Raw genomic sequence first — 24,798 nt, 5'->3', positions numbered from 1 at the left:
CTTTTCAAATCTATCGGAGTTGCCGATTTTTTCTTGATGACTTATCGACTTATAAAATAAATGCAATATTATCAAAATATTTGGTATATGCTTCAATAGAATAGGTATATAATTTCAGTTGATCGTTTAGCTGAACTTTGATATTTTTTAATAATGAAAATGAAGAATCGGAATGATTTTATGCATTTAAAAGCAATCAAAATTGCCAACTGATCGCTTATCGAAACATTTGGTATATGTTATTTTTATTAAGAAATCGGATGTATATGTGGTCTTGCTGATCCTGTATATCGTAACGGAAATGCTTTTTAACAATAATACATTTTTATTGACAAAACACATGTGTCGTGTGAAAAAGCTACAGCTGTCGACAGTGAAAAAAGCCGAAACTATCGATAGGGACAGGGGAATTAAAATAATAATACTAACGATAGACCGACCGAACGATCCGGCTCGATTCTGGCCGTCGTTATGTATGATTTCTGCTGTGGTTGCTGTTTCCGGGAAACCATCGTTCCGCGTCCTTTCTAAAATTTCGGTCTTATGTCTGCTCTGCTACACGCCTTCCGCCGCTCAGTTTTAAGTCGAATGCCTGCGGATTGGCCAGTGGGTCCAGGTCAGCAAAGAGATCCAGCCAGGGATTGTTAGAGCTGTTATTGCTCTGTTTGGCGTTCGTTTTGGTTAAAGCAGCTGCTGCAGCGGGGCAGACGCTGCTGGGCGTGGGTGTGGGCGTGGGCGGCTGCTGCTGACTAAACATACGAGCCCAGAATTTGTTATTGTTGCTTGTGTCCAACAAGGGAGCCTCCAGCAGTGCCGGCGCCTCGATAAGCGGACTCTCTTCCAACTGCCTGGACAGTTCAATGAGCAATGATTCGTTGTCACCACACGTAGTTTCGGGCGCAGCTGAGGCCGTAGACGTGGGCGTTTCGTTTGTGGGCGGCTGCGACTCAGACTTTGGCTTGTCCTGGTATTCGTCCTGCAAACAAAACAAAATACAATTCATATTGCCGAATATATCTTATTATATTAACATTGTACCGCAAAGAATAACGATTGGTCTTTGTCGACAGCTTCGATCGGAACTGTTTCCGATGCATCGGCGCCTTCGTTCTGGGACAGTTCCTTGAGCACACAGAAGTCGTATTTTGGCTTGACCACCAGCGCATTCGAAATGGTCTGAAAAGTGGATGCGGCTTTCTGGGCAAAGTTCTTCAGCTCCGCCAAGTAGGCAACCAAGGCGTGGGAATACATATTGCAGCGGGCGGCGGCCAGGAGATCAATCTGAAATGAGTTCTCAGTTAAATCGAGGAACTATCAGGTGGATCTATATGATTTGGGCTACTTTTTGTATGGAGTCCATGGAGTAGCTGTCAAAGTTGTGCTTGGCAGCCCTCACATGAGCTTGGGCTGTGCGAAACTTATCTAGGCCCTTGCCAGTGTCGGGATCCATGTCCTGGCTGGCCGTGTGCTTCATCCAGGACAAGGCGGCACGGTATTCGGTGCGTTCTTTTTCCATGGTCTGTAGAGTCAGTTCAGTGTCCTTGACGGCACGACAGCGATACACATCCACCTCGTGTTGCAGTCGCAGTAGAGGAACGCGTACGCACATCCTTTGCTGCCCAGCAAAGGACATGGCCTTGCCCGTGTTTGTGATGCTGCTGCCCGTCGTCTTGCTACGTTTGCCAGCCTCCTTCAGAAAGCGCCCGAACACGCACTCCTCCTGCGACAATATGCACAGTCTTTCCTGGTATTGGTCAATGATTTTGCACAGCTCCAAGCTGGTGTCACTTATCGATTTGAAGACCTCGATTTTGGCGTCCAGCTCAGCGTCTGAGGATATTATGTGCTTGTCCTCTTTGCTGCCCAACTTGCGCTGCACAACTTTTTTGGTTATCCAGTATTGGTGTTGCACTTCTGACTTCAACATATTTTCGTATCAATTTCACTGATAGCTGAAAAAAAAACTTCTACTACAAAAAGATAAAGCTCACAGCAAACGGGACGTTATGCGCAAACGCAAAATTCTGTTAAAATAGCGTTGCCACACTGTACAAATTAACGGGACTCGTTAAAGTTATTTGAAATATGTATATATAAAAGTTGACGGCAAATCATTCGCTATTCATGCAGTGTTTAAAATTACAAGATCATACTGAAGAATGACAAATGTATCGTATATTCGTTTCTAAATGTTATTTTGATATTTTTCGACTATATTTGTTTTCAAATAAGCTTTCAAAAACAACATAGTGGCAGTCTGGCAACGGTGAACTTAAACGCTAAAAAATACCACGTCACGTAAATAACTTTAACATCGCCATTTCGAGTTAAACAGTGGAGTTAACAGACGTATACGAGCTGCAGTTTCGTAACTGTAACTGAGTCTTTCAAAGAGAACACAAGCGCTCGTCTTGCATTTTGTTGTTGCTTTCGTTTGGCGCTGCATTTAACCGTGAGCTGCACACATTTTGCATAGAACGCGCTGCGGCTCGTACCGTATCTCTAACTTGACATTATTTTTACGTACACCAATATTTGTGCAAGTGTTTTTTTTACATGTTCGCGCCGCGCGCGCGCTTCGTAGTGTTCCTCTGTATGTATGCGTGTGCGTGTGAGCCAGGGCTAAAGTTCGGCTCGGACTGCAATTGCATTTGCAATTGAAAGCGACATATATTTGTCCCCATATTGCTAATTCGCCGGACAGGTAAGCTAAAGTTGCAACTAGTTACAGTTACTTTCAGCTAGCTTGTTGGGATGGATGCTGTTGCGCGCGCACTCACACACACGCACTGCAGAAGAAAGTGAACAAGTGTGTGCGAATGCTTCTGTCACTGCCGCTGCCGTTGCTCTTGCCGCTGCCTGTCCACTGAAACGGGTTGAAGTTGCGGCTTTGCCACCTGCAGAAAATGACAGCGTCTGGCATCTTCACTTATTGTGTGTGGGTGTGCGTAAGTGCTAAGTCCATTATTGTGTGTGTGTGCGTGTGTGTGTGTTTGAGCCCAGCTCAAATTGATTGTTTGCTTTATTATGAAGATTATGTCTGTCCGCCTGTTAACACCAACAGCGCGTGACCCGCCGCCTTGGAACACTTGAGTTTTTAAACTGATTGCAGCAACAATTAGATTCGGCTCTGCGCGCACACAAAAAAATAAAATAAAAGCACAGCAACAACAATCAGAATCGGAATTAAAACGAAAAGGTCATCCACGGGCACTTGCTGGCCTCAGGTCTCAGTTAAAGCTTAATGGGCGCAGCGCGAGGCCTTTTACATGCCAAAAAAAAGAGAGAAAAAACTGAAAGAAAAACAAAAACCAACCCAATAAGAAAACATCTCAGACCCTCGCTCGTTATAGCCCCGTTATTGCTGTTGGTTTTTCCAGCTTCAAAGCCGCGCTCCGGCTTGCGCCTTGGGCCGGCGTCGCTGCGCAGTCGCATTTAACAATTGTTATTGAAACGAGCAACAACAACTACCAGATTTCACTGCACTTGATGCTGACACACTTGTTGTGGCTGCCACCGCTGTAGTTGTTGTTTTTGTTGTTGCTGCTGCAAGTGAAGCTGTTGTCAACGCCTGGTCACATTAATCAAAAGTGTTTCGATTGCATTCGATAGCAGCTGCTAGCGCGCATTATCGATAACAAAGCTCTGTTCCGTTTTTTGCTCTTTCCCTGTCGCACTCATTTTGCATATGAATAAAATCTCATGCATGCAGCAGCAACAACAACAATGTCAAGCAATCTCGGGTTGGCTTTACATTTTTCTCACAGGCCGCATTAAGTATTAAAAAAAAAAAAATAAGAAAACTTTTTACAAATAACTGCGCATACATAATTTTTGCCACCGTTGTTGCTATTGTCGCTGTTGTTGTAGTTCTTGTTGTTGGCCGTATCAAGTTACTTTTGGTTGTTGCTCTGCTCTCATTTGCATGCAGAGTTTGTGCATAGTGGTTGTTGTTGTTGCTGTCGTTTTTCTACTGATTATTTTTTGTGTCGCCGCACGGCGTTGCTGCAACTAAATTGGCCTTAATTGGCTGCCTTTTTGCTGCCAATTTTTTTGTTTGTTGCCGCTGTTATCGGTCGTTGCCGGCCGGCCACTTGTGGCATGCAGCGCAAGCGGCGGCAGCAACAACTGTGGCTTATATTTGTTGTTCGATTTCACGTTTTCGTTTTTACTTTTATTGGCTGCGCTTATTTGATTTAATTAGGCGGCAGCAGCAGCAGCAGCAGCCGCAGCGGGTTTCATTATTGTTTGCAAATTGTGGGAAAAATCAGTGAGCCAAGAAAAAAAAACGCATTTCGAGAATTTATAGCGCCTAGCTGGCTGGCTGGCTGCATTTTATAGCCGGTTGCATAATTCAACTAAGTCGCAGCCGAAACTGAGCGCAAAAACAAGCTAATAAATCAAATTGCCATTCTCAGGCTTGCGGCAACTGCTGCAACGGCTGCTGCAAGTGCAACGCAACTAGCTCAACTGCAGGATACTCTATAATAAGGCAAATTGTCAGAAGTTGTTCTGATAACTGCAGCGCTTGGGTTCGCCCTGCCTATTGCCTATTACCCCATGCTCCCCTTTATGCTAATGCTTTACAGGGTATTGCCACAGCATTTACAATAAGCGGCCCGTATTCAGAGCATGTCAATGCAGCTATCTCAAACTACTTACAGACATGTGCACTTATGTGGGCTATGGTAATGTTACCCAGCACACCTACCCCCCTTTGCCTACCCCTCCCACTCGCACTCGCACATACATACGAATGCAGCATTTACCGTTTGGCAAGGTCTGTCGAGGCAGACCAGCTGGGGCTCCGGCTTAGATTCTTGCCCACCCATTGCACAATCTCAATCTACATCTCTGTGTGTGTGCTCTGTCAATAGGCCAGTGCCTCGGTTATTGAGTCGTCTAGGAAGGTTTGTTAACTGTCATGCCCACGTGACGAGGCCAAGTGTCCAACTGCCCAAGTGGCCAAGTGTCCAAGTGTTCAAGTGGCAATTCACATTTTTATAACCACTATTCTCGGTTTTTTATTTTGCATTGTCTCTGGCGCTGATTAAATTTCAATTTGCGCTGCTGCCTCGAGTGGCAGCCGTGAAGCGGAAGCTGCTGCTGTATATCAATGCGTGCTAATGAGCTGGGCAACTGATTTGACCCAATTGGCAGCCCACCGCTCGCAACGCTCGCCAACACATGCACTACCCAATTGACCCACAAAAAAAAAAAAAAAAAAAAAAATGAAGCCTTGCCACTGGCTGCTGGCTGCTGGACAGGCCCCTCTGTCTGCCCACTCCTCAGACTTAAATATAGCTATCAGCTTTAAGTGGCTGCCAGCGCCTGGCAAATTTATTGAATCTCATTGGGAGCAGCTTTCTATACTTTCTCAGTGCTCTCGAGCCGATGCGGAAGATGGAAGTGAAAAGTGCACCAAGCAAATCAAAAACCAATGCAAATCTATCGCGCTCCACTCTGCCACTGCCACTCTGCTGCTCCGCTCGTTTGCTCCACTATGATCTGGCCTGGCCTGCGCGAACATTTCAAAGGCATCTCACGGATGCGACGCGCTGCGGCTTTGCGGCCGCACAAATATTTACATGCGTTCAATATTGAGTTATACGCGATAGATTTATAGAGACATTAAAGATGTGGCCGAGGAAAAACGGAGGAAAAGTGCGTGGCTGGCGTTTTAATTAACCCATAAGCTCAACTGGCCAATTGCTTTTGACTCTGTCGGATTGCAGCCATGTTGCATGGGGGTTTCTGTTGCACATTTGCGCCATGACTTTCACTTTCAGTACAGCGAGGCATACAGGAGCCACACACAGACACAGCACACACACATGCATAGTCTGGGTTAATGAGGATGCCACATTGCTGCAGAGTTCGTGCCGCTTGATTATCTTGCTCTCGCTCGCTTGGCGTTGCACATTCGTCTTGCAACAAGAAGCAGAAAAAAAAAATGAAACAAAAAACTGTGGCAGTCGCTTTCATGTAATTTATTTGTTTATTGTCTTGCCGGCCTACACCCACCCCAGCAGCCGTTGTTACACTTGCACTTGCGAACGCTTTTTACCTAGCTACTTATCTACTTCTTACCTGTCCACCCGCCGCAGCCGCCACAGCCCCCACAGCCGCCACCGTCGCTGTCGCCGCCCAGCGCCCACCTTGCGGCTCGTTAGTTGAAGATGAACAAGTTTGTGTTTTTCATTTTATTTTGTATTTTTTTCTTCGTTTTATCTTCTTCTTTTGCTCTTTTATTGCTTTGGCCAGGAAGCGAGCGATTTTTCATTGTTGTTGTTGTTGCTGTTAGCGTCCCACTATTCTTTCGCCCGCACATGCGAGCCGCCTAATTAGCTGAGGGCTGTTGGGGCAACTGAAGAGCTCTGCCAGTCTGTCTGTCTTTCTGTCTCTATGCTGCCTTTTGCTAGTATTTGGCATCGTTTCGCTTGCTCGCTACGCTTGTTTCGCTTTCGTTCTCACAACAGTAAACGAATTTCCCAAGTTTTTCACATCCACATGAGCTCATTCGGAACTGTTTCCTGTGATTCACACACACACACACACACACTCGCATGCATTTGCACAGCCTCAGCAGTGACTCCTATTTGCTGCTGCTCCTGTTGTGCACAAAGAGCTCTCGAGCTTAGCTCAGCGCATTTCCAGGAAATAACATTTCCTCTCAGTAGCCAATTGGCTTAAATTTGCTAAGATTCGTGGGTAACCAAGTTTAAAAATTCCCCTAACGAACGACCTTAATTAGATTTGAGAAAATCTTTACTAATAACTGCAAGTTATTAACTATGGTTGTGAAAGAATATTAAGCTATAACTTATAACTTAATTGGTAAAAAAATTAAATTTTTTCTGAAGAATGTTGAGATATAGAGGCTTGAAATATAAATATAAATATAAATATAAATATAAATATAAATATAAATATAAATATAAATATAAATATAAATATAAATATAAATATAAATATAAATATAAATATAAATATAAATATAAATATAAATATAAATATAAATATAAATATAAATATAAATATAAATATAAATATAAATATAAATATAAATATAAATATAAATATAAATATAAATATAAATATAAATATAAATATAAATATAAATATAAATATAAATATAAATATAAATATAAATATAAATATAAATATAAATATAAATACATACACATTATTACATGATTCCATTAGTTGATGGACTTGCTTTTGCAGTGTATCTCATCTGCAACTTGTCTAACTCATCTTTCTTTTTGTTATTGTTTGTATATGGCTGTAAGAGCTGGTTGAGTCATATGAAAGACTTGGCCAGAACACTTTTGAGCGTTGTCGTCATCATCATCATCTTTGCAGAAAACTTGATTTTCACGTGTCTATGTGTGAATGTGTGTGTGTGCATGCAACTTTGTTGCAAGTTTAGCTTGACTGCGTTCTGTTTTGTTTTGCTCTTGGTTTATTATTGTTATTTGGGCCCGGGTTAGTTGGTGCTTTGAACGTTTCTCACATGATTAAGCCAGATTGCTTACAGCTTGTTGGCTCTGCATCAGCATCGGCATTGACATCTGCTGTAAGCTTGTTACACTGTTCTTCTTCTTCTTTTTCTGTTGCCATCAATTGTTTGCCTATTTATAGCGCATTCGCATCTTGGACTTTGACTCCCCCTTTGGTTAAGAACCATGTGCCCATGACGCAGCGCCTTTTGGCTAGCAGCGATTGCTGCTACGATTTAACAAACATGCAGACAGATGCACTCGAGCGGCTGTTGGCTAGATTCAAGCATTGTTTAATGCCAAAGTGGACTAGCTAGGAGATGCAGCTCGTGCCCGCATATATAGACAGACGTATATGAATATACGTATGTAATGTATGTATGTGTATGTTGCCTACGGAGTATGACGAAATGTTCGAGGCACTTGAGTTTTGGTTTTAGCTGCGCGTTGAATTCTTGTGCCATGTGGTCTCGATTGCCAAATGCAAATATCAACAATGAAACAAATTTTCATTATTTGCCTGACAAAATGTTGCGCCAATTGGACAAACAATGCGCCAAGCAGATGCCTCGGCTCGATCGGATGTTACCTTGATGTACGTACGTATGTTTTGTGCTATTATGTATTCTTGGGCAGACGCCCCGTTGTGCAATTGGCTATATGTTGATGAATGGTTGACCTAGTCGAGTGTTTGTTTGCTGCCTTTGGCATTCTGATGTCTCTTTGATTCAATTTATGCTAATTGCTAATTGCATAATAATTCAATTGAACCAACTGCAGTCTTAGTTACCGACTAGTCAGCCACATTTCCGCATTGTTAAGCAGTTGCTGCTTAAAAAATGCTCCACAACTACTAATGCTGCTGCTGCTGCTGCTGTTTCTGCTGTTGCTGCATCTGCATTCAATTCAATTACACAATTTCTGTTGGCTCTTTGGTAATGCAAATTTGGTTGCGCTCGCTGCTGCATTCGCTCTTTAATTAAAGCCACAAAAGACTGTTTGCTGGCTGCGGCGATTTGTTCATTAAAAATACTTTATAACTGGCTAGCCAGCCACATGGTTCTTCTCTCTGTCTGTCTGTATGTCTGGCTGTCTGTTTGTCTGTGTGTCTGTCTATGCATCCAGCTCACTGGGCGTATGCTGTATAAGCAATGTGTGTTGATTACTCATACGCCCCATTCGCAAAGGTCGTACCATAAGTATTCTCACTTTTGTAAGCAGTTGGCTTTTAAATTTTTATATTATGCGACAATGGATACATAATAAAATTTGACAAAAATGAATTATTATATATAGATAAGAAAATATAATGTTTAATAAAATTAATAAATCAGCAGAATTTTCAGCAAAAAAGTTAGTTGAATTTCTGCAGCCAATTTGTGGATTTAATAAACTTTTGTTATTTCGAATTGATAACAAAAATAAATTTTCGATTTGGAAAGTTTTTAATATAATGCAGTATTATAATTAAGAAGTTTCAAGGAATTTTGAGTAAAGAAGATATCTAATGTTATTTTTTTAAGCTATAGTATTAATTAAATCAAATATGTAAGCCAGGTAATCATAAAATAAATAAAATTTGTAAAGGTAAAACCCGTCTTTAAGCCATTTAGCAAGGGAAGTAAAGCCTATATCATATCATTGCCATAGCAACAATCAGTTCGCTTTCTTTGTTTAGGTAGCTTGCACAAAAAACTTTTTTTTTTTCATATAGTCAAGGGCATAAATGTTTCGGTTTAGACTTACTTCGCTTACAGCTCCAACAACTGAAAACAAAAAACAAAAAAACAATCACAAGAATAGTTGTTAATTTTCACTTTGTCAGCTCGAAAAGGCGGAGCAGCAAAAGCCAAACGAAAACCAATTTCGACCATTTCATTTTCAAGTTCATGGCTAGAAGCAAACGAGCAACAACGGCAACAACTACAACAACAACAACAGCAACAACAGTGGCGCGTCGATAGCTGCAATTTTTGAATTAGCCAAATTACTATTATTTAGCACAGCGCACACAGATATAACTTATAAATGTAAATGTAGATATATCATACACACAGACACAGACACACACACATTTTAGATACACTCGAAATTTTGTTAGCCTTGTTTGTCTGGCCTCGAGAGCTGTGTAGACCCTTGGCCACGGTCTGGCTTTTACGTGCTGAATGATTTAATGTCCTTTTTGGCAGCCGCGTCACACCTATCCCCCTTCCCCTACGGCGGAGGGTAGCAGCCCCTGACACCCCATTGCCACAGCCATTGCAGTTGAATGTTTTTGTCTAGACTGCGGCAAATGAACTTTTTTCCGCTCAAAAAGTGAGTTTTGTTTAGTTTTGTGTCGTTGGCTTTTAGGAAGTTGGTGGGACTTGGAACTTGGAACACGCCACTCCCTTGGCGGGGTCACTGAAGGACCTTCATACGTCCATTTCCGCTCCGGCGTTTCAATTTATCGCGCCGCGACATTTTGCACTTTAGTTTTGCGTGTTTTGGCTGTCGGCTTTGGCTCTCGACTTTTGTTTTCCTTTTTGCATGCAGCATATTTTTAGCCAAAATGATAAAAAATTTTAATTTCATTTTGAAAGCGGATTTTCGCTTCGCGATTCGCCATCCGCCAATCGCAGTTGTGTGCTGACTTTTCTTTTGTGTGGGCGTACACGGGGCTACAGGGTGAATCGCTACAGGGTTCACAAGAGTTTTGTTTCTTAGATACCCTGGATTGCACATCTAAATATCTAAAATATAAATATTGAATGGGTCTTGGGCACAGATGTTAGCATTAATACAAATATATTATTGTATTTGATAGATGGAGAATGTTCTCAATGATATAAAGAATTAGATGTTCATATATCGATGTAGTAAATGTGTTCAAACATGAACATACATAATAATAAAAATAGAGACAGTACTCGAATAACCTGCGCGTTATCCGACACAAAGTAATAAATATGTCATCCCTTAGTTGCAGCGACCAATGCAGCGTCTAATATATGTAAATGTAACGTGAGCCTGGGCCCAAAGATTCAAAAAAAAGGGACACTTAAGTAAACATCTGGGCACTTGTTTGTGTGAGAAAATGCACCCTTCCAGTGACTGGAAGTAGTTTTAAGAGTCTCTGTTAGGTATATAAGAACTAGGATTTTAAGCAATAAGGAGTTCAGTTTCCATCTTGAATTCGGCAAATGTGGAGTTGTTTTATTTTAACGCTCTAACATTTTGGTCCTTCGGCGTTCTCTGTGTTTTCCCCCACCCGTGGTAAGAGACACAGAGAAAGGAACCAGCGTCTTAATGCTGATAGTTTTAAAACTCAGCTTAAGACAAAATATAGTATATTACTCTGTTTTCCCCCGCCAGTGGTAAGAGACAGAGTATATACATATATAAACTAAAAGTGGTGCTCAAATTTAAAAAAAGAAAAATTTGTAGTGCTGGTGGGTCTGCATTCCCAAAAAGGGACTAGACCAAATAAAAAAAAAAAATTTAAAAAATCCGAAAAGTTCGGTTCTCTCGTGAAGTGCGGAGAGAGAAAAACAAAAAACAAAAACAAAAATTGAAGTGATTCTGTTCTCTCGCGTGAAGTGCGGAGACAGAAAAAATTAAAAAAAAATAATAAATAAAAATCCGAAAAATTCGGTTCAAAAAAATAAAAAATCGAAGTAATTCTGTTCTCTCGCGCAAAGTGCGGAGAGGCAGAATACTACCAAAAGGTTTCTGTTCTCCATCCAAAAAGAGAGACAGAGTAAAACTACAGCGAAATTCGACGAAAGAAAGCGACTCATCAGAACCGTCAGTGGCCAACGGGAAGAGGAATATCACCAAGATCATCAGGCGCCCCCTTCAGAGAAGACTGGATCAACAGGAGGACAGCGCGGATAAAATAAAGATAAGTCGTAGTTTAATTTTTTTTTTATAAATATAAATAAAAATAAAAAGAATGCTGTCAGAAAAAGTGATAAAGCTCTTGAAAATGCAATCGGACTTAGTGTCCAGATTGAAAAAACTAGACTCATCTGAAGAAATTAGGCCACCGAGCGAAATTTTAGGAGAGTTAGAAAAAATAAAAGAAGAATTAGAAAATAATCATACCTTATTGTTAAAAGTAGGGGTAATAGACCATGCATACTTTAACAATAAGGAATTTGATAAAGCGATGAAAAGCATACAAGATTTGAAATTAGAAATTATGAGGGCTGAGAAAGAAGAAGATAAAGATGTGAAGCATGTTAGAGCAGTCACAGTTCACAAAAGCTCTGAAGAAGAAGTAGAGTTTGAAAGCAAAGTCGAACAGTTAAAACTATATTTAGTAGAAGTATATGAGGACATTGCAAAAGGAAACGTAGGAATCTTCGAGATTCGAAAGAATAAAATTAAATATTTATGGAATAAAGTTTCAAAGCTAGTTCAGGAGCTAAGAAATAAATATGTGTCAAACAAAATGTTTGACGAAGAGGTTAATGAATTAGATTTTGATGTGCAAAATGCAATCAGTGCGTTAGAAGCCAAAAAAGGCACCCCAATTCAACCCATAATCCACGAAAAAATGGATAACCTTCCGGGTCTACCAAAAATTCAAGTCCCAATATTTTTTGGAGATGTCAAAGATTGGGATTTATTCGCTGAATTATTTTGCGACCTTATTGATAGAAGAGAAGATTTAACTCCTTCTATCAAATTCAGTTACCTAAAATCCTCATTACGAGGAGAAGCAAAGAGCATGGTTGCTCATTTATTAACGGGGTCCGCAGATAATTATTCTACCGCTTGGGAATTACTTACCAAGCGATATGAAAATAAAAGGAAAATTTTTTCGGAACAATTGAACCGAATAATGGACCTTCCAAATTTAAATATTGACTCATCCAAAAGTATCAATTATTTTATTGATACAATTAATGAGTCAATACATATAATTAAAAGTAAGGCTCAACTTTCAGAAGAAGTTGATAAAATCTTTGCACACATAATACTAAGAAAATTTAGTAAAGAGGCACTTCAATTATACGAAAGCCAAATAAAAAAGACAAAAGAAATACAATTACTGACTGACGTAATGGACTACTTAGATCAGCGACATTGTTCATTATCCACTTCAAATAAGGAGGAAAAGAAAATTCACTCTGGTTACAATTGTCCTATATGCAAAGTAGTAGGTCATAGTACCACGCAATGCACGAAATTTAAGGCAATGGTCCCAAGAGAAAGATTGGATGCTGCAAGAAAGATACAGTTATGTTTGAGGTGTTTAAGACACACGAATACTAATAGGTGTACAAGTAGCATGAATTGTTACTTTTGTAAGAAGCCTCATCATACAATGTTACATAGAAATACAGAAAAAGTTAATACAGTAGTAACAAATGAAGAGGCCTTATTAGCCACAGCGATAATTAAAGTTAAAGCAATAAAGGGGAATTATATCAACTTAAGAGCCTTAATAGATAGTGGATCTCAAAAAACAATTATATCTGAGGAGGCCGCACAGTTGCTAAATTTACCCAGAATCAGAAATGAGACAGAAATAAGTGGTGTCTCATCAGAAAATACTTGTAGGTCGAAACACAAAGTTAAGCTAATAATAAAACCTAGAGAACCAAATAAAGAACAGTTTAGGGTTGAGGCCATCATATTATCAAAGTTAATGAAAGCTCTCCCAGTTAGTAAAGCAAATATAGACATGGCTCAATGGCACAATTTCACTTTAGCTGATCCACAATTTTATAAACCAGGTCGTGTAGACATAATAATAGGTGCAGACTTATATCCACACGTACTAAAAGATGGGATAGTAAAGATAGATGGATTACTTGGGCAAAAGACTGAATTTGGTTGGATTGTATCAGGTTGTACAAAATCAAAAGGTAAAACAACGATAGTAGCGACAAGTATTGCAATAGAAGACCTAGATCGGTTCTGGGAATTAGAAAACGAAGAAGAAGAAGATGTCAAAGAGATAGAATTTTGTGAGAAAAATTTTCAGAATACAACAAAAATTGATTCAAGGGGTAGATATGTTGTAACAATTCCGTTCAAAGAAGAAAATGAATTAGGAGAATCAAAGCCACAAGCTATAGCTCGATTTCTTAGCTTAGAGAAAAAGCTGCAAAAAAATGAAAAATTAAGAACAGACTACACAAATTTCATGAACGAATACTTGCAGTTAGGACATATGATATCTACAAATAAAGAAGGAAAATATTATTTACCACATCAGGCAGTGTTAAGAGATAGTAGTCTGACAACGAAGCTAAGGGTAGTTTTTGACGCATCTGCAAAAACAACAAATAAGAAAAGTCTAAATGACATTATGTGGACGGGACCAAGAGTTCAAAAAGATATATTTGACATTATATTAAAATGGCGACGCTGGGAATATGTAGTATCAGCAGATATAGAAAAAATGTATAGGCAAATAAAAATAGCAAAACATGACCAAGAATTTCAATATATTGTCTGGAGAGATTCTCCAAGTAAAAAACTAAAGAACTTTAAGCTTACCACAGTCACTTATGGTACTGCATCAGCTCCTTACTTAGCCACTAGAGTTCTTTTAGACATAGCCAATAATTGCAATAACGCAACAATTAAAGAAATAATTAAAACAGATTTTTATATGGACGATCTTATGACAGGCGCTGAGTCCATACAAAACTGTAAAGAAATTGTTGAATGTGTTTCCAGTGAACTAGCAAAAGTAGGATTTAATCTGAGAAAGTGGATTTCAAATAAATCAGAAATAATTGAAGAAATAGACAGAAATGAAGAAAATAAGGTGTTAAGCATTGAAGAGAATGAGTCAATAAAAACATTAGGTCTACAGTGGGAACCCCTCAAAGATGAATTCAAATTTAGTTTCACTGACAACAATATTAAAACAATAAATAAAAGAACAGTCTTATCAACACTTGCTAAAATATATGATCCCTTAGGGTGGTTAGCTCCAGTGACCATAATAGGGAAACTGTTTATGCAAAAGCTATGGCTAACTGATAAAAAATGGGATGAAGAACTATCCAAAGAAGAAATCAAAGAATGGAAAGAGTATCAAGATAATTTGAAACATCTACAAAACCTAAGAATACCTAGGTGGGTCAAAATACAAAAAAGATATTGAAGTACAGTTTCATGGGTTTGCTGATGCTTCTGAAAAAGCCTATGCAGCAGTAGTATATGCCAAAGTAGGTAATTCGGTAATGATATTAGCTAGTAAATGTAAAGTTAATCCCAAGAAAAATCGTAAAACTATTCCCAAATTGGAACTATGCGCTGCCCATCTTTTGACAAAACTCATTTCTAAAATAACAGAATCGATTAAAATTAATGTTGAAATCTTTGCGTGGAGTGATTCCACTATCACATTAGCTTGGATCCAAAACGGATTGAATAAAAATAAATTCATTAGAAAAAGAACGGATGAGATTAGGAAAATGTCAGAAATTAAATGGAATCATGTAAAATCAGAAGACAATCCAGCAGATATAGCATCCAGAGGAATCAATACTTATAAATTAGTAGAATGCGAAATTTGGTGGAATGGGCCAAAGTGGTTAGCCAAATCAAAGAACCATTGGCCAAAAGAAGAAGAAAATGTAGATGAAGAAAAAATAAGTGTGAACACTATGATAGAAAACTCAGAAAAGAATATAATAGGTGAATTAATCAAACGATATTCTTGTATGCAAAAATTACAAAAAGTAGTAGCATTTATTATTAGATTTATTAAAATCATAACCAAAAAAACGATACAAAAGCCACAAAAATATATAACAGTAGAAGAATTAAATAACGCTAGAATATTAATTATTAAACAACAACAAGCATGTCAGTTTAGAACAGAAATAGGAAAGCTGTTGGGAAAAAAATATTTACAAAATAAGAGTAAAATAATTAGTTTGAATCCATTTTTAGATGAAAAGGGAATACTTCAGTAGGAGGAAGATTAGAGAAAGCTAGTATTGGATTTGACGTAAAGCATCCAATTATTCTTGACAAATGCCATTTAGTTAACTTAATAATTAAAGATGCGCACACTATCACTCTGCACGGAGGTATTAATGTAATGAGAAACTATATTCAAAGAAAATATTGGATAATTGGACTCAGAAACTGTCTAAAGAAATACTTACGTAATTGTATTACATGCACTAGATATAATCATACACCCACACAACAAATAATGGCAAATCTCCCTATGAATAGAATTACAATGTCATACCCATTCTTGAATACGGGAATAGACTATGCAGGGCCTTATTATATGAAATGTTCTAAGTATCGTGGGCAAAAAATGTATAAAGGGTACATAGCATTATTTGTGTGCATGGCAACAAAAGCTATACACTTAGAAGCAGTTAGTGACTTAACGTCAGATGCATTTTTAGCGGCAATGAGAAGATTTATTGCAAGGAGAGGAAAATGCTTAAACATATATTCTGATAACGGTACAAATTTTGTAGGAGCAGCTAAAAAACTAGAAAAAGAATTTAAGAAAACAATTCAAGAAAATACAAAAATTTCTTCAACGTTAGAAAAAGAACAAATAAAGTGGCATTTTATCCCGGCGGCAAGCCCTCACTTTGGAGGAATCTGGGAAGCGGGAGTAAAATCAGTAAAATATCATTTAAAAAGAGTAATAGGAGATAGCAATTTAACCTTTGAAGAAATGACGACACTATTATGTCAAATTGAAGCAGTCTTAAACTCAGACCTCTATACACTACAGGGGATGATATCGATAATATAGAAGTACTAACTCCAGGACATTTTTTAATAGGTAGACCCACAGTAAGTGAAGTGGAGTCAACAGGAGAAGAAAAATAGGAAACCTAGATAGATGGAAACTGATCCAAAAAATGAGGAGAGATTTTTGGAATAAGTGGAAAAATGACTATTTATATACCCTTCAGCAAAGAAATAAATGGAAAAAAGAGATGCCAAATTTAGAAGAAGGGCAAATAGTATTAATAAAGGATGAAAATTGTCACCCTGCTAGATGGCCACTAGGGATAATAAAAGAAGTTCACAAAGGCCAAGACAATAAAGTTAGAGTCGTAAAAGTTAAATCTCAAGAAGGGTTAGTTACACGACCAATCAATAAAGTATGTCAGCTAGGTGAATTAAAAAATGAAGACTCAGACCTAAGAAGCACAAGACAATCTAGCAGAGGGAAAGGAGGATCAAGACTAAAAGTACTAATGGCAATGCTAGTCTTAGCTCTCTTCTGTCAGGTATCAAGTGCAGAAGTAACGAAAAGCGATAAGATAACAATTTCAAAATTAGGTAACAACTCAGCAATCTATTTAGATCCAATGGGTGAAGTAGAAATAGTAACCTCATCATGGGATCTAATTATTTACTATAACCTAGATTCATATTTTGACATGTTAAAGAAAGGGAGTGAATTAGAAGGGAAAATGAGAGCAGTGTGTACGAAACTACAGAGTTTCGAGGACCAATGTAATATAATACTAAATAATACAAAAAGACGAATAGCAGAATTAGAAGATAATAACAAACTATTTATACTACAAAATAAACCAAGAACCAAACGTGCACCTTTCGAATTCATGGGCTCATTATATCACTTGCTATTTGGGATAATGGATGCAGACGATCGAGAACAAATGGAAGAAAACATGGTCAGTTTATTAGACAACCAACATAACATAAAAAAATTGAGTGAGAAACAGACATCAATAATAGATTCCACAGCAAATATACTCAAAAGAACCACTGAGGAAATCAATATTCATTTCAATGACATGAATATACGTATAGACAATATGACAGAATTGCTAAAAGAATCGTATTATGTGTATAAGGAAGCAATTAATTTCTTTATGATAACAAATCAATTAAATGCCTTAATTGAAGAATGTGACAAGATTCAAACAGGGGTAATAAATATGCTAATTGATATAAATCATAGCAGATTAAGCCCGGTTATATTGAAGCCTTACCAATTTGGGGAAGAAATAGCCAAGATAAAAGAAAGTTTGTCCGAGAATTTAGTCTTACCAGGGAAAAGGACAGGTACAGAACTAAAAGAAATATATCAATTACTTACAACGAAAGGAACCTTTATAGACAACAAAATAATAGTTAACGCCAAGATTCCGCTATTCAGCAGATACCCATCTCATTTATATAAGGTTATCCCAATACCAGTCTACAATGACGACCAAATGATAATGGTACACCAAAGAACAGAATATTTAGTGTATAACTTCGAAATTGATTCTTACCACTTAATGGCCGAAGCCACATTAAATAAATGCAAAAAATGGCAACCAAACAAGCTCATATGTGAAGGTAACTGGCCCTGGGATAATGCCAACGATAACAGCTGCGAAATATCACCATTCAAGCCAAACCGACCGGCGAACTGTATCTATCAAACATTAGTTCATTCAAAAACATACTGGGTTGAATTGGAAGGTAAAAGTAGGTGGTTATTTAAAGTACCGATTAATGAAAAGCTAAGCGTACGATGCAAGGGAGCACAGCAAGAACTAATAGAATTACCAGAACAGGGTATGTTGAAAATGAAATCAGATTGCACAGCTCGATCAGGAGATAAGACCATAATAGCTCATAATAATGATATTCACACTGAAAAATACGAGAAAATCGCACCCTCATACGTAGGAAAGATTGTTGACGTTCCAAAAATAGTTTGGAACCCATTAGCACTATCAAGAATAAATCATACGAAAGAAATTGAGCATTTACAAATAGCAATACAGCAAATGAAGGAGAGCCATATAGAATTAAAAGGGCTCCATTTTCATCACATATCAGGTCATGCTTCTATGTTAATAAGTATTTTGATTGCATTAATATTAATCATATATACAATAAGAAAATGTAATGTAAAGAGGCGATTAAAAGCTATAACATTTCCTGGTCCCATATAATTTGAAATATAAAAAATATACAGAAAAATACTCGATAACCTGCGCGTTATCCGACAAAAAAAATTTATTCGATAACCTGCGCGTTATCAAACTAATATTAAAATGAAAACAAAAAAGCAAATATATTTTTGGCCCCTCTGGCAGAATGTTTGAAAACATGCGAATACTGGATGACCTGCGAGTCATCGAACAAAAAATAAAAATTTTTACAACCACAACATTTTTGGGCCCCTGGCAGAATGTTCAAACATGAACATACATAATAATAAAAATAGAGACAGTACTCGAATAACCTGCGCGTTATCCGACACAAAGTAATAAATATGTCATCCCTTAGTTGCAGCGACCAATGCAGCGTCTAATATATGTAAATGTAACGTGAGCCTGGGCCCAAAGATTCAAAAAAAAGGGACACTTAAGTAAACATCTGGGCACTTGTTTGTGTGAGAAAATGCACCCTTCCAGTGACTGGAAGTAGTTTTAAGAGTCTCTGTTAGGTATATAAGAACTAGGATTTTAAGCAATAAGGAGTTCAGTTTCCATCTTGAATTCGGCAAATGTGGAGTTGTTTTATTTTAACGCTCTAACAAAATGTCATTCTGCTTTTTATATTTCATATAATTTAGATCACCTTTAATTTGTGTTGAATAATTTATGGATCTATCATTTTATTTGTATAAGCACTTAAATATTCATATATTCAACACGGAATATTTGTTTCATACATCAAATAAATGCAAAAATGAAATGAATCTGGTTCACCTAGAATGTTACATTTAATTTAGTATATGATACGGGGAGTCGAAAACATTTGAAATAAAAATTTGTATAAAATCGGCAATGGGATGCACAATTGTTATTATTGCTATATATTTGAAATTACAGCTCATATAAACCATCAAAGTTTAAAGTTCCTAATACAACAATATTCAACAAATTGTAAACATTTTTCTATAAATCTACAGACTTGGCTCAGCCTTTTCTAATAATTCATATGAATGGAAAGTTGAAGTATTAATCTTTATGTTTTTAGCTAGTTTTTCCATAAGCAAAGCGATTCGCTTAAAGACCAGGGATTAGATTCGTTATTTAGGATGTCTGATAGTTGGGCATACCCGTCATTAAAATCCATAACTGTTGTTGTTATTTAGCCCGCATTGCTTTTTGATATTTGCGTGCCTGAAACTGAACTTCAAAGCCAGCGATGCGCATAAGACCGATAAGGTTGCAAAAACTAAAAACCAAAAGCCAAAGACTGGGGCAAGGGTTGCATTGCATAAGCACATCAATCGTTGGACCAGACAGCCAGCCTGCTAGAAAGAGTTAGCCAAATAGAGGGGCCCGGACCAGGGCCAGGGCCAGGGGGTATTTGCCGCAGGCCATATATCATGCAGAGTATTGGCCACTGGGGCTGCAGCTAGATAGCTGGAGCTGGAGTTGGAGCTGGAGTTGAAGCGCAGCCTAGACACTGTGTGTCTGAGCCGCTCATAACAACGGGCAATTAAAGTTCATGAATTGACAAGAAATTCACAATAAAATCAGCCACAATTATGGGCAAGAAAAAAAAAAAACAAAATACAAAAAAAGAAATGAAAACAAAACTAACAAAAATAGACAATCGAGCCACACGACAAGGTGGGTGATGCATTAGTTGGATTGAATCGGACGCACTTGGCTTGGATTTCACATTCTCCGAAAGAAATGCTGGCAAATCTTAGGCCCCGATTGGCCCGTACAGCGAGAGCCAAGAAACCCAAACATTATTTATGAGTTTTGAAGGTAATCCAAGCGACAACAAAAATGACCAAAAAATACAAAATAAAACTAAAAATTGCGCACAAGTTGTGATTAAGGTCAGCTCGGCTGCTTGACCCGATTCGTATTGCTGAACAGCCGCAACAACAACAATTACAGAACAAATACAACAACAATATGAACAGCTGAATTCGCTATTTAATTACAAACGGAAACAAATTAATTTCGAACAATTGAAATGAACCACATTATTGGGCTTGCCATTCAAGCCCAAATATAAAAGACGAAAAGTCGAGTCTAAAAATAAATCCGTGCATAATGAACATCATGATGATGATGATGATGATAATGGTATGATCAGCATAATCTGGGCTCCAACAAAAACGGCCGCAATGCCAGCCCATGGCTTGGACTTCAACTTCGACATCAGCTCTTGGCTTGCTGTTGTCTGTTTGAAATGTTGTTGCTGACTTTGGGTAAACAACAATCGTTGCAATGCAACATGCTGCTATTTTTGCCAAATTGTTCAGTTCAGTTGGCATAGCTGTCCGAAATGGGCAATAAACGTAACGAATGTGGAGCAGCCACAAGAGCTCCCCAGTTCCATGAATGAAAGCAAATATTTACATTAATCAACTTTTCAAAATCAATGCGAGTTTTTAGGTGCTGTCAAGCTCTATAGCTGAGAGGACTTCGAGCACATAGAACATATATGTATGTATATGTATATGTACGCATCATGCTGACAGGTATATATTGATTCTTATAAGAATATCATAATGATAATGATATTAATCATTTAAGCGGATCCAATAAAAGAGATTATTTAATATTATTATTATCTACACAAGCCTTATTATATACTCTATAGATGAAATAGATTTCTGAAATATATTAAATGATCTCTATAAAAGAAACATCTCCGATATTCTCGATATTTTTAGTTCGATATTGTGGACTGAGTGAAAAAGTTCTTGCATAACTGCAACGAAGAAGCTATAGCTGCTCTCCAGCTGCTTTCGCTCTGCCGACTATAGCTGGGGGCTATTTCCGCTGCCCCTTCCACTCCTCCCTCGTGCCATCTCTCTCGCTCTCGAATAGTTTATGAAAAAATATTGATTTGCATTTTCAATGCCGCAGCATCGGCAATGCGAGAAATTGCCAAGCACCAAAAGACAAGCAATAAAAGTTATAAATATTGAATAGGTCTTCGCTCAACTCAGTCCCCCAGTTCCCCCAGTGCCCAAGCCCACCCAAAACAAAAGGAAAACAAACGCTTTGGGGGCCTACCTTGTGCATCGCTCCACGCCCACACGATGTTGGCGCTTTCATCAAAATGCACATAAATTTCAACAACTGCCTAGGCGAAGTGAGACGTTTGTAGCGCCAATGTCCATGTGGGTGGCCAGCCATTGGAACTGGACCCAGAGCATCTCTCCCTCTCTCACTCTCTCTCTCTCTCGCTCTGTTCATTTGCATCTTTTGATTTTATGTGCTGCCGTTGGATGCGATTTCTAAAAAAAAAGAAAACATTTGCATTTAATTGGACAGGCTGCAGTTGTAGAGGCCGATAGAGGGCGTGTTAAGGATTGGGGGGACTGGGCGTTGACAAGTTTCGTTTGTTCTAGTTTGGAGCGCCCCCTGGCGAGCACCACACGGTGTTGGGCATCAATCAGCGACATCTTTGAAATGCTCGTTGTTGTTGTTGTTGTTGGTTTGTGAGGCAGCGGCAAACGACGACAAGATGACGTTTTCAGAAATTAAAAGACCGATGAGTGAAAGTGAATTTTCGTAGGTGTTGTTGTTCTTGCTGCTGGTGGTGCTGGTGCTGCTGATGTTGTTGTTGTTGTTGCTATAGCCATTGCAGTTGTTGTCATTTCTTTTGCCTGGTTGTAATGTGTAATGTTTGCAACGCTAACAACAACAACAACAACAACCACAGCCACAACAAACATCGACAGTGTGGCAGCATCGTTGTCTTCGTCTTCGTCTTCGTTCGCGTCTTTTGATTGTCTTGCGATAGTCAATTGAGTTTTCATTTGTCAGTCAGTCAAAGCCAAACGTAAAAACGACCCAGCGTCTGCCAATGACACAGAAAGAGAGTTTCAAGCATGATATGTGGCTTGTTATTGCTGCTGTTATTGTTGTTGTTGTTATTGTTGGTTTCTGTTGTTTTGTGTGTACTTTGCTTGTTGGCCACTTTTTTACTTAGTTGCACTGATTAGACTTTTGTTGATATATCTCTCTCGCTGCGTTTTCACTTTCGTTCACTTTCGGTTAACGAGCTCAGATTTCCATTGACTTATCTATAGGCACGTGCCCGTTAGTATGCCCAGCCCCCATTCAAACTGCCCATCGCCATCGCCCAAAGGCCGCTAAAGATTCGCCAGATCACGTTAACCGGAAATAACTCGGCGCCAATCAATGAGCCAGCAGCTGCAACAGAATCTTTCACCACAATCTGCCGCTGAGTCAACTCTGTGACCCCAGATTGACCCGAGTTTGACCTGCTGTTTTTGAAATGTCCTTCAGATCGTAAACTTTTTTAGCCGCTTGAACTTTAAGCTCACCTCAAAATGCACATACACACCTTTAAATGCGAACACGTCGTGTGTGTGCTGCGCTATTTATGGCCACAATCTTTTAATTATGATAAATACGCACGAATGCGACCCCAAAAACTGTTTTTTTTTTCATGCCTCTCAGTCTCAGTTTCAGTTTCAGTCTCATTATAAACAATTCTCGTCCACTAATTACAACGTGGAAGAACAAATAAAGTAATACGAAAAAACTAAAACTAAACAAGAAAACTGAAAAGCATCAACAAATGTAACTGGGTCAAGTCGCCATCAAGTCGACGTTAAACTCACAAAAAATACATATACATGTATCTGTATATGTACGTAGAGAAAAATTGTGGAAAACTCGAGATTTGTATCTGCGGTTTTTTCGGTTTTTATATATTTTTTTGTAGAGCGCTTAGAGGTTGCTCAGCTCACGAGCGGCTCTTCCACAAAGCACAAATTGAAATAAAGCTCAATTTAGTGCACGACAAGTGTTTGCTGTGTGGTTGTTGTTTTTGCTTTCGCGGCGTGTGCGGGAATACCCCTGATGAGGCTTGCAACACGTCCTTGCGAATGGAAGTTTTGCATACGTCTAGACAGATTAACCTTTCCTCGACTCCCGGCTGCATGGCAACTTTCCACGAAAATACGAAAATTTGAAAGGTGACAATTGTCGATTTGATCAAATAAAAGCAGCCTCGGTGCCACTTGAAGCTCGTCCGGCAGTCAATAAAATTATTTTTGCGAAAGTTGTCGCATAATATGGCAAAAGTGTTTGCTTTATTATTTTTCAGTTAGTTTCTTTTACTATTAGATTGTTTTAGCTTTTGCTGCTGCTCCACTGCTCCGCTCCGCTCAGTCGTTGCCACATTTCACAGCCATAATTCAACTAATTAAATGCACATGAAAAATTCAGCACTTCAAATGGCAAACCGGACAACCGGACAGCCGGTCAATTTGAAATGCCAGACGTAGCCAAAGCCAAAACTTAACTTTACTCTCAAATGAAACGCACTGAGAAATATTTCAAATTCGAATTGTACATGAAATCTGTTAATTTTAACCAAGTGAAAGAGACTCGTCGAAATGGCTGATGCGACGGCTCATATTGGGCTCCATGGGAAACATCCAAATTTAGCCGTAGCTAATCGAAATGATTTATACGAATTACGGATTATAGATGTTGATGCATTTTACAGCCAAGTAATTAGGTGAAATTATGAGCATGTGAGATTTACTACAAAATCGTCAACTTAACGGCCTATCATTATAATCATCTTCATTTATACTATATGTTATATAGTATACAAACTATATTGGGTAATACTTTCGCAATTTATCTGTAAATGAATTCTCTTCTAGCTAGGAATACAAGAATTATTAATTTATTTAAAGTTTTTGATATTGATCACAAATTTCTGTGTTGAGCCTTTTTGTAATTATTGAAGCTGTGACATATATTCATATTTATTATTGTCTATTAAAATTTTGAAAATTTTCATATTTTGATATTTTATTATTTTATTACCGTTTGCCAACCATGAATGAGTATTATGTAGTTGGTTATACTCAATTTTAAATTTGTATCCGTATTTGAAAAACTTCTTTAAGCTTGAGGTTTAGACTGTTTGTTTAATTATGGTTAGATATTTTGTCTGAATACAAAATAAAATGTTCTGATTTAACAAATACCGATTCTATAAATATTATTAAATATTAGTATGATGTACCACTCTTTATGAAATGCCACATGATTAAAACGATATCAAGAGACCGACAGAGTCAAACTTATTTAATTTGAACTATTCAGATTCAGTTAATCAGAATAATAAGCTTGAACATGTTTCGATTGTCGTACAATTAATGATTTTGATTATCCAATTGTATATGATTAATATATTCTTTGCGGAAGCTGAAGCGGATCTTGTACGATCCACCTAAGGCGTATTACTTTAATAATTGTGTATCCAGCAATTTTTGTTTATTTTTGAGTTTTCTTGAAGGTAGCCACTGACCGACCTGAAAAGCCTTTCCAAATCAATTAGCGTTGACCCCAAGTGTTAC

At 38.2% G+C, this 24,798-nt stretch overlaps 2 protein-coding genes across 2 annotated transcripts in view; one reads left to right on the top strand and one right to left on the bottom strand.

Annotated features, from left to right (window-relative positions):
• Positions 1 to 176: 176 nt before the first annotated feature.
• LOC6583492 (islet cell autoantigen 1) lies at positions 177 to 2,198 on the bottom strand. The gene is made up of 3 exons (XM_002009124.4): positions 1,343 to 2,198; positions 1,039 to 1,281; positions 177 to 976 (listed from the first exon to the last, which is right to left on the bottom strand). The coding sequence occupies exons 1-3, from the start codon at positions 1,925 to 1,927 to the stop codon at positions 542 to 544; spliced, it is 1,263 nt and encodes a 420-aa protein (XP_002009160.1). The 5' UTR covers positions 1,928 to 2,198; the 3' UTR covers positions 177 to 541.
• A 186-nt stretch (positions 2,199 to 2,384) lies between these two features.
• Positions 2,385 to 24,798, top strand: part of LOC6583491 — a 68,940-nt gene continuing 46,526 nt past the window's right edge. The window contains exon 1 of the mRNA XM_002009123.4: positions 2,385 to 2,704. The gene's annotated coding sequence lies outside the window, so the exon portion shown is untranslated. The remainder of the gene's footprint in view (positions 2,705 to 24,798) is intronic.

Source organism: Drosophila mojavensis, unplaced genomic scaffold (genome assembly GCF_018153725.1).
Source record: "Drosophila mojavensis isolate 15081-1352.22 unplaced genomic scaffold, ASM1815372v1 contig_74, whole genome shotgun sequence".
Lineage (NCBI taxonomy): Eukaryota > Metazoa > Arthropoda > Insecta > Diptera > Drosophilidae > Drosophila > Drosophila mojavensis.
Note: the sequence above shows the minus strand (reverse complement) of the source record. Positions and strands in the feature narration are given on the sequence as shown.

Excerpts from the sequence above, each read along its gene's own strand:
- LOC6583492 (XM_002009124.4), bottom strand. The coding sequence starts at position 1,927 with ATGTTGAAGTCAGAAGTGCAACACCAATACTGGATAACCAAAAAAGTT. Across the intron at positions 1,282-1,342 it reads CCATGGACTCCATACAAAAA|ATTGATCTCCTGGCCGCCGC; the intron begins GTAGCCCAAATC and ends AACTCATTTCAG. Across the intron at positions 977-1,038 it reads ACCAATCGTTATTCTTTGCG|GACGAATACCAGGACAAGCC; the intron begins GTACAATGTTAA and ends TTTTGTTTGCAG.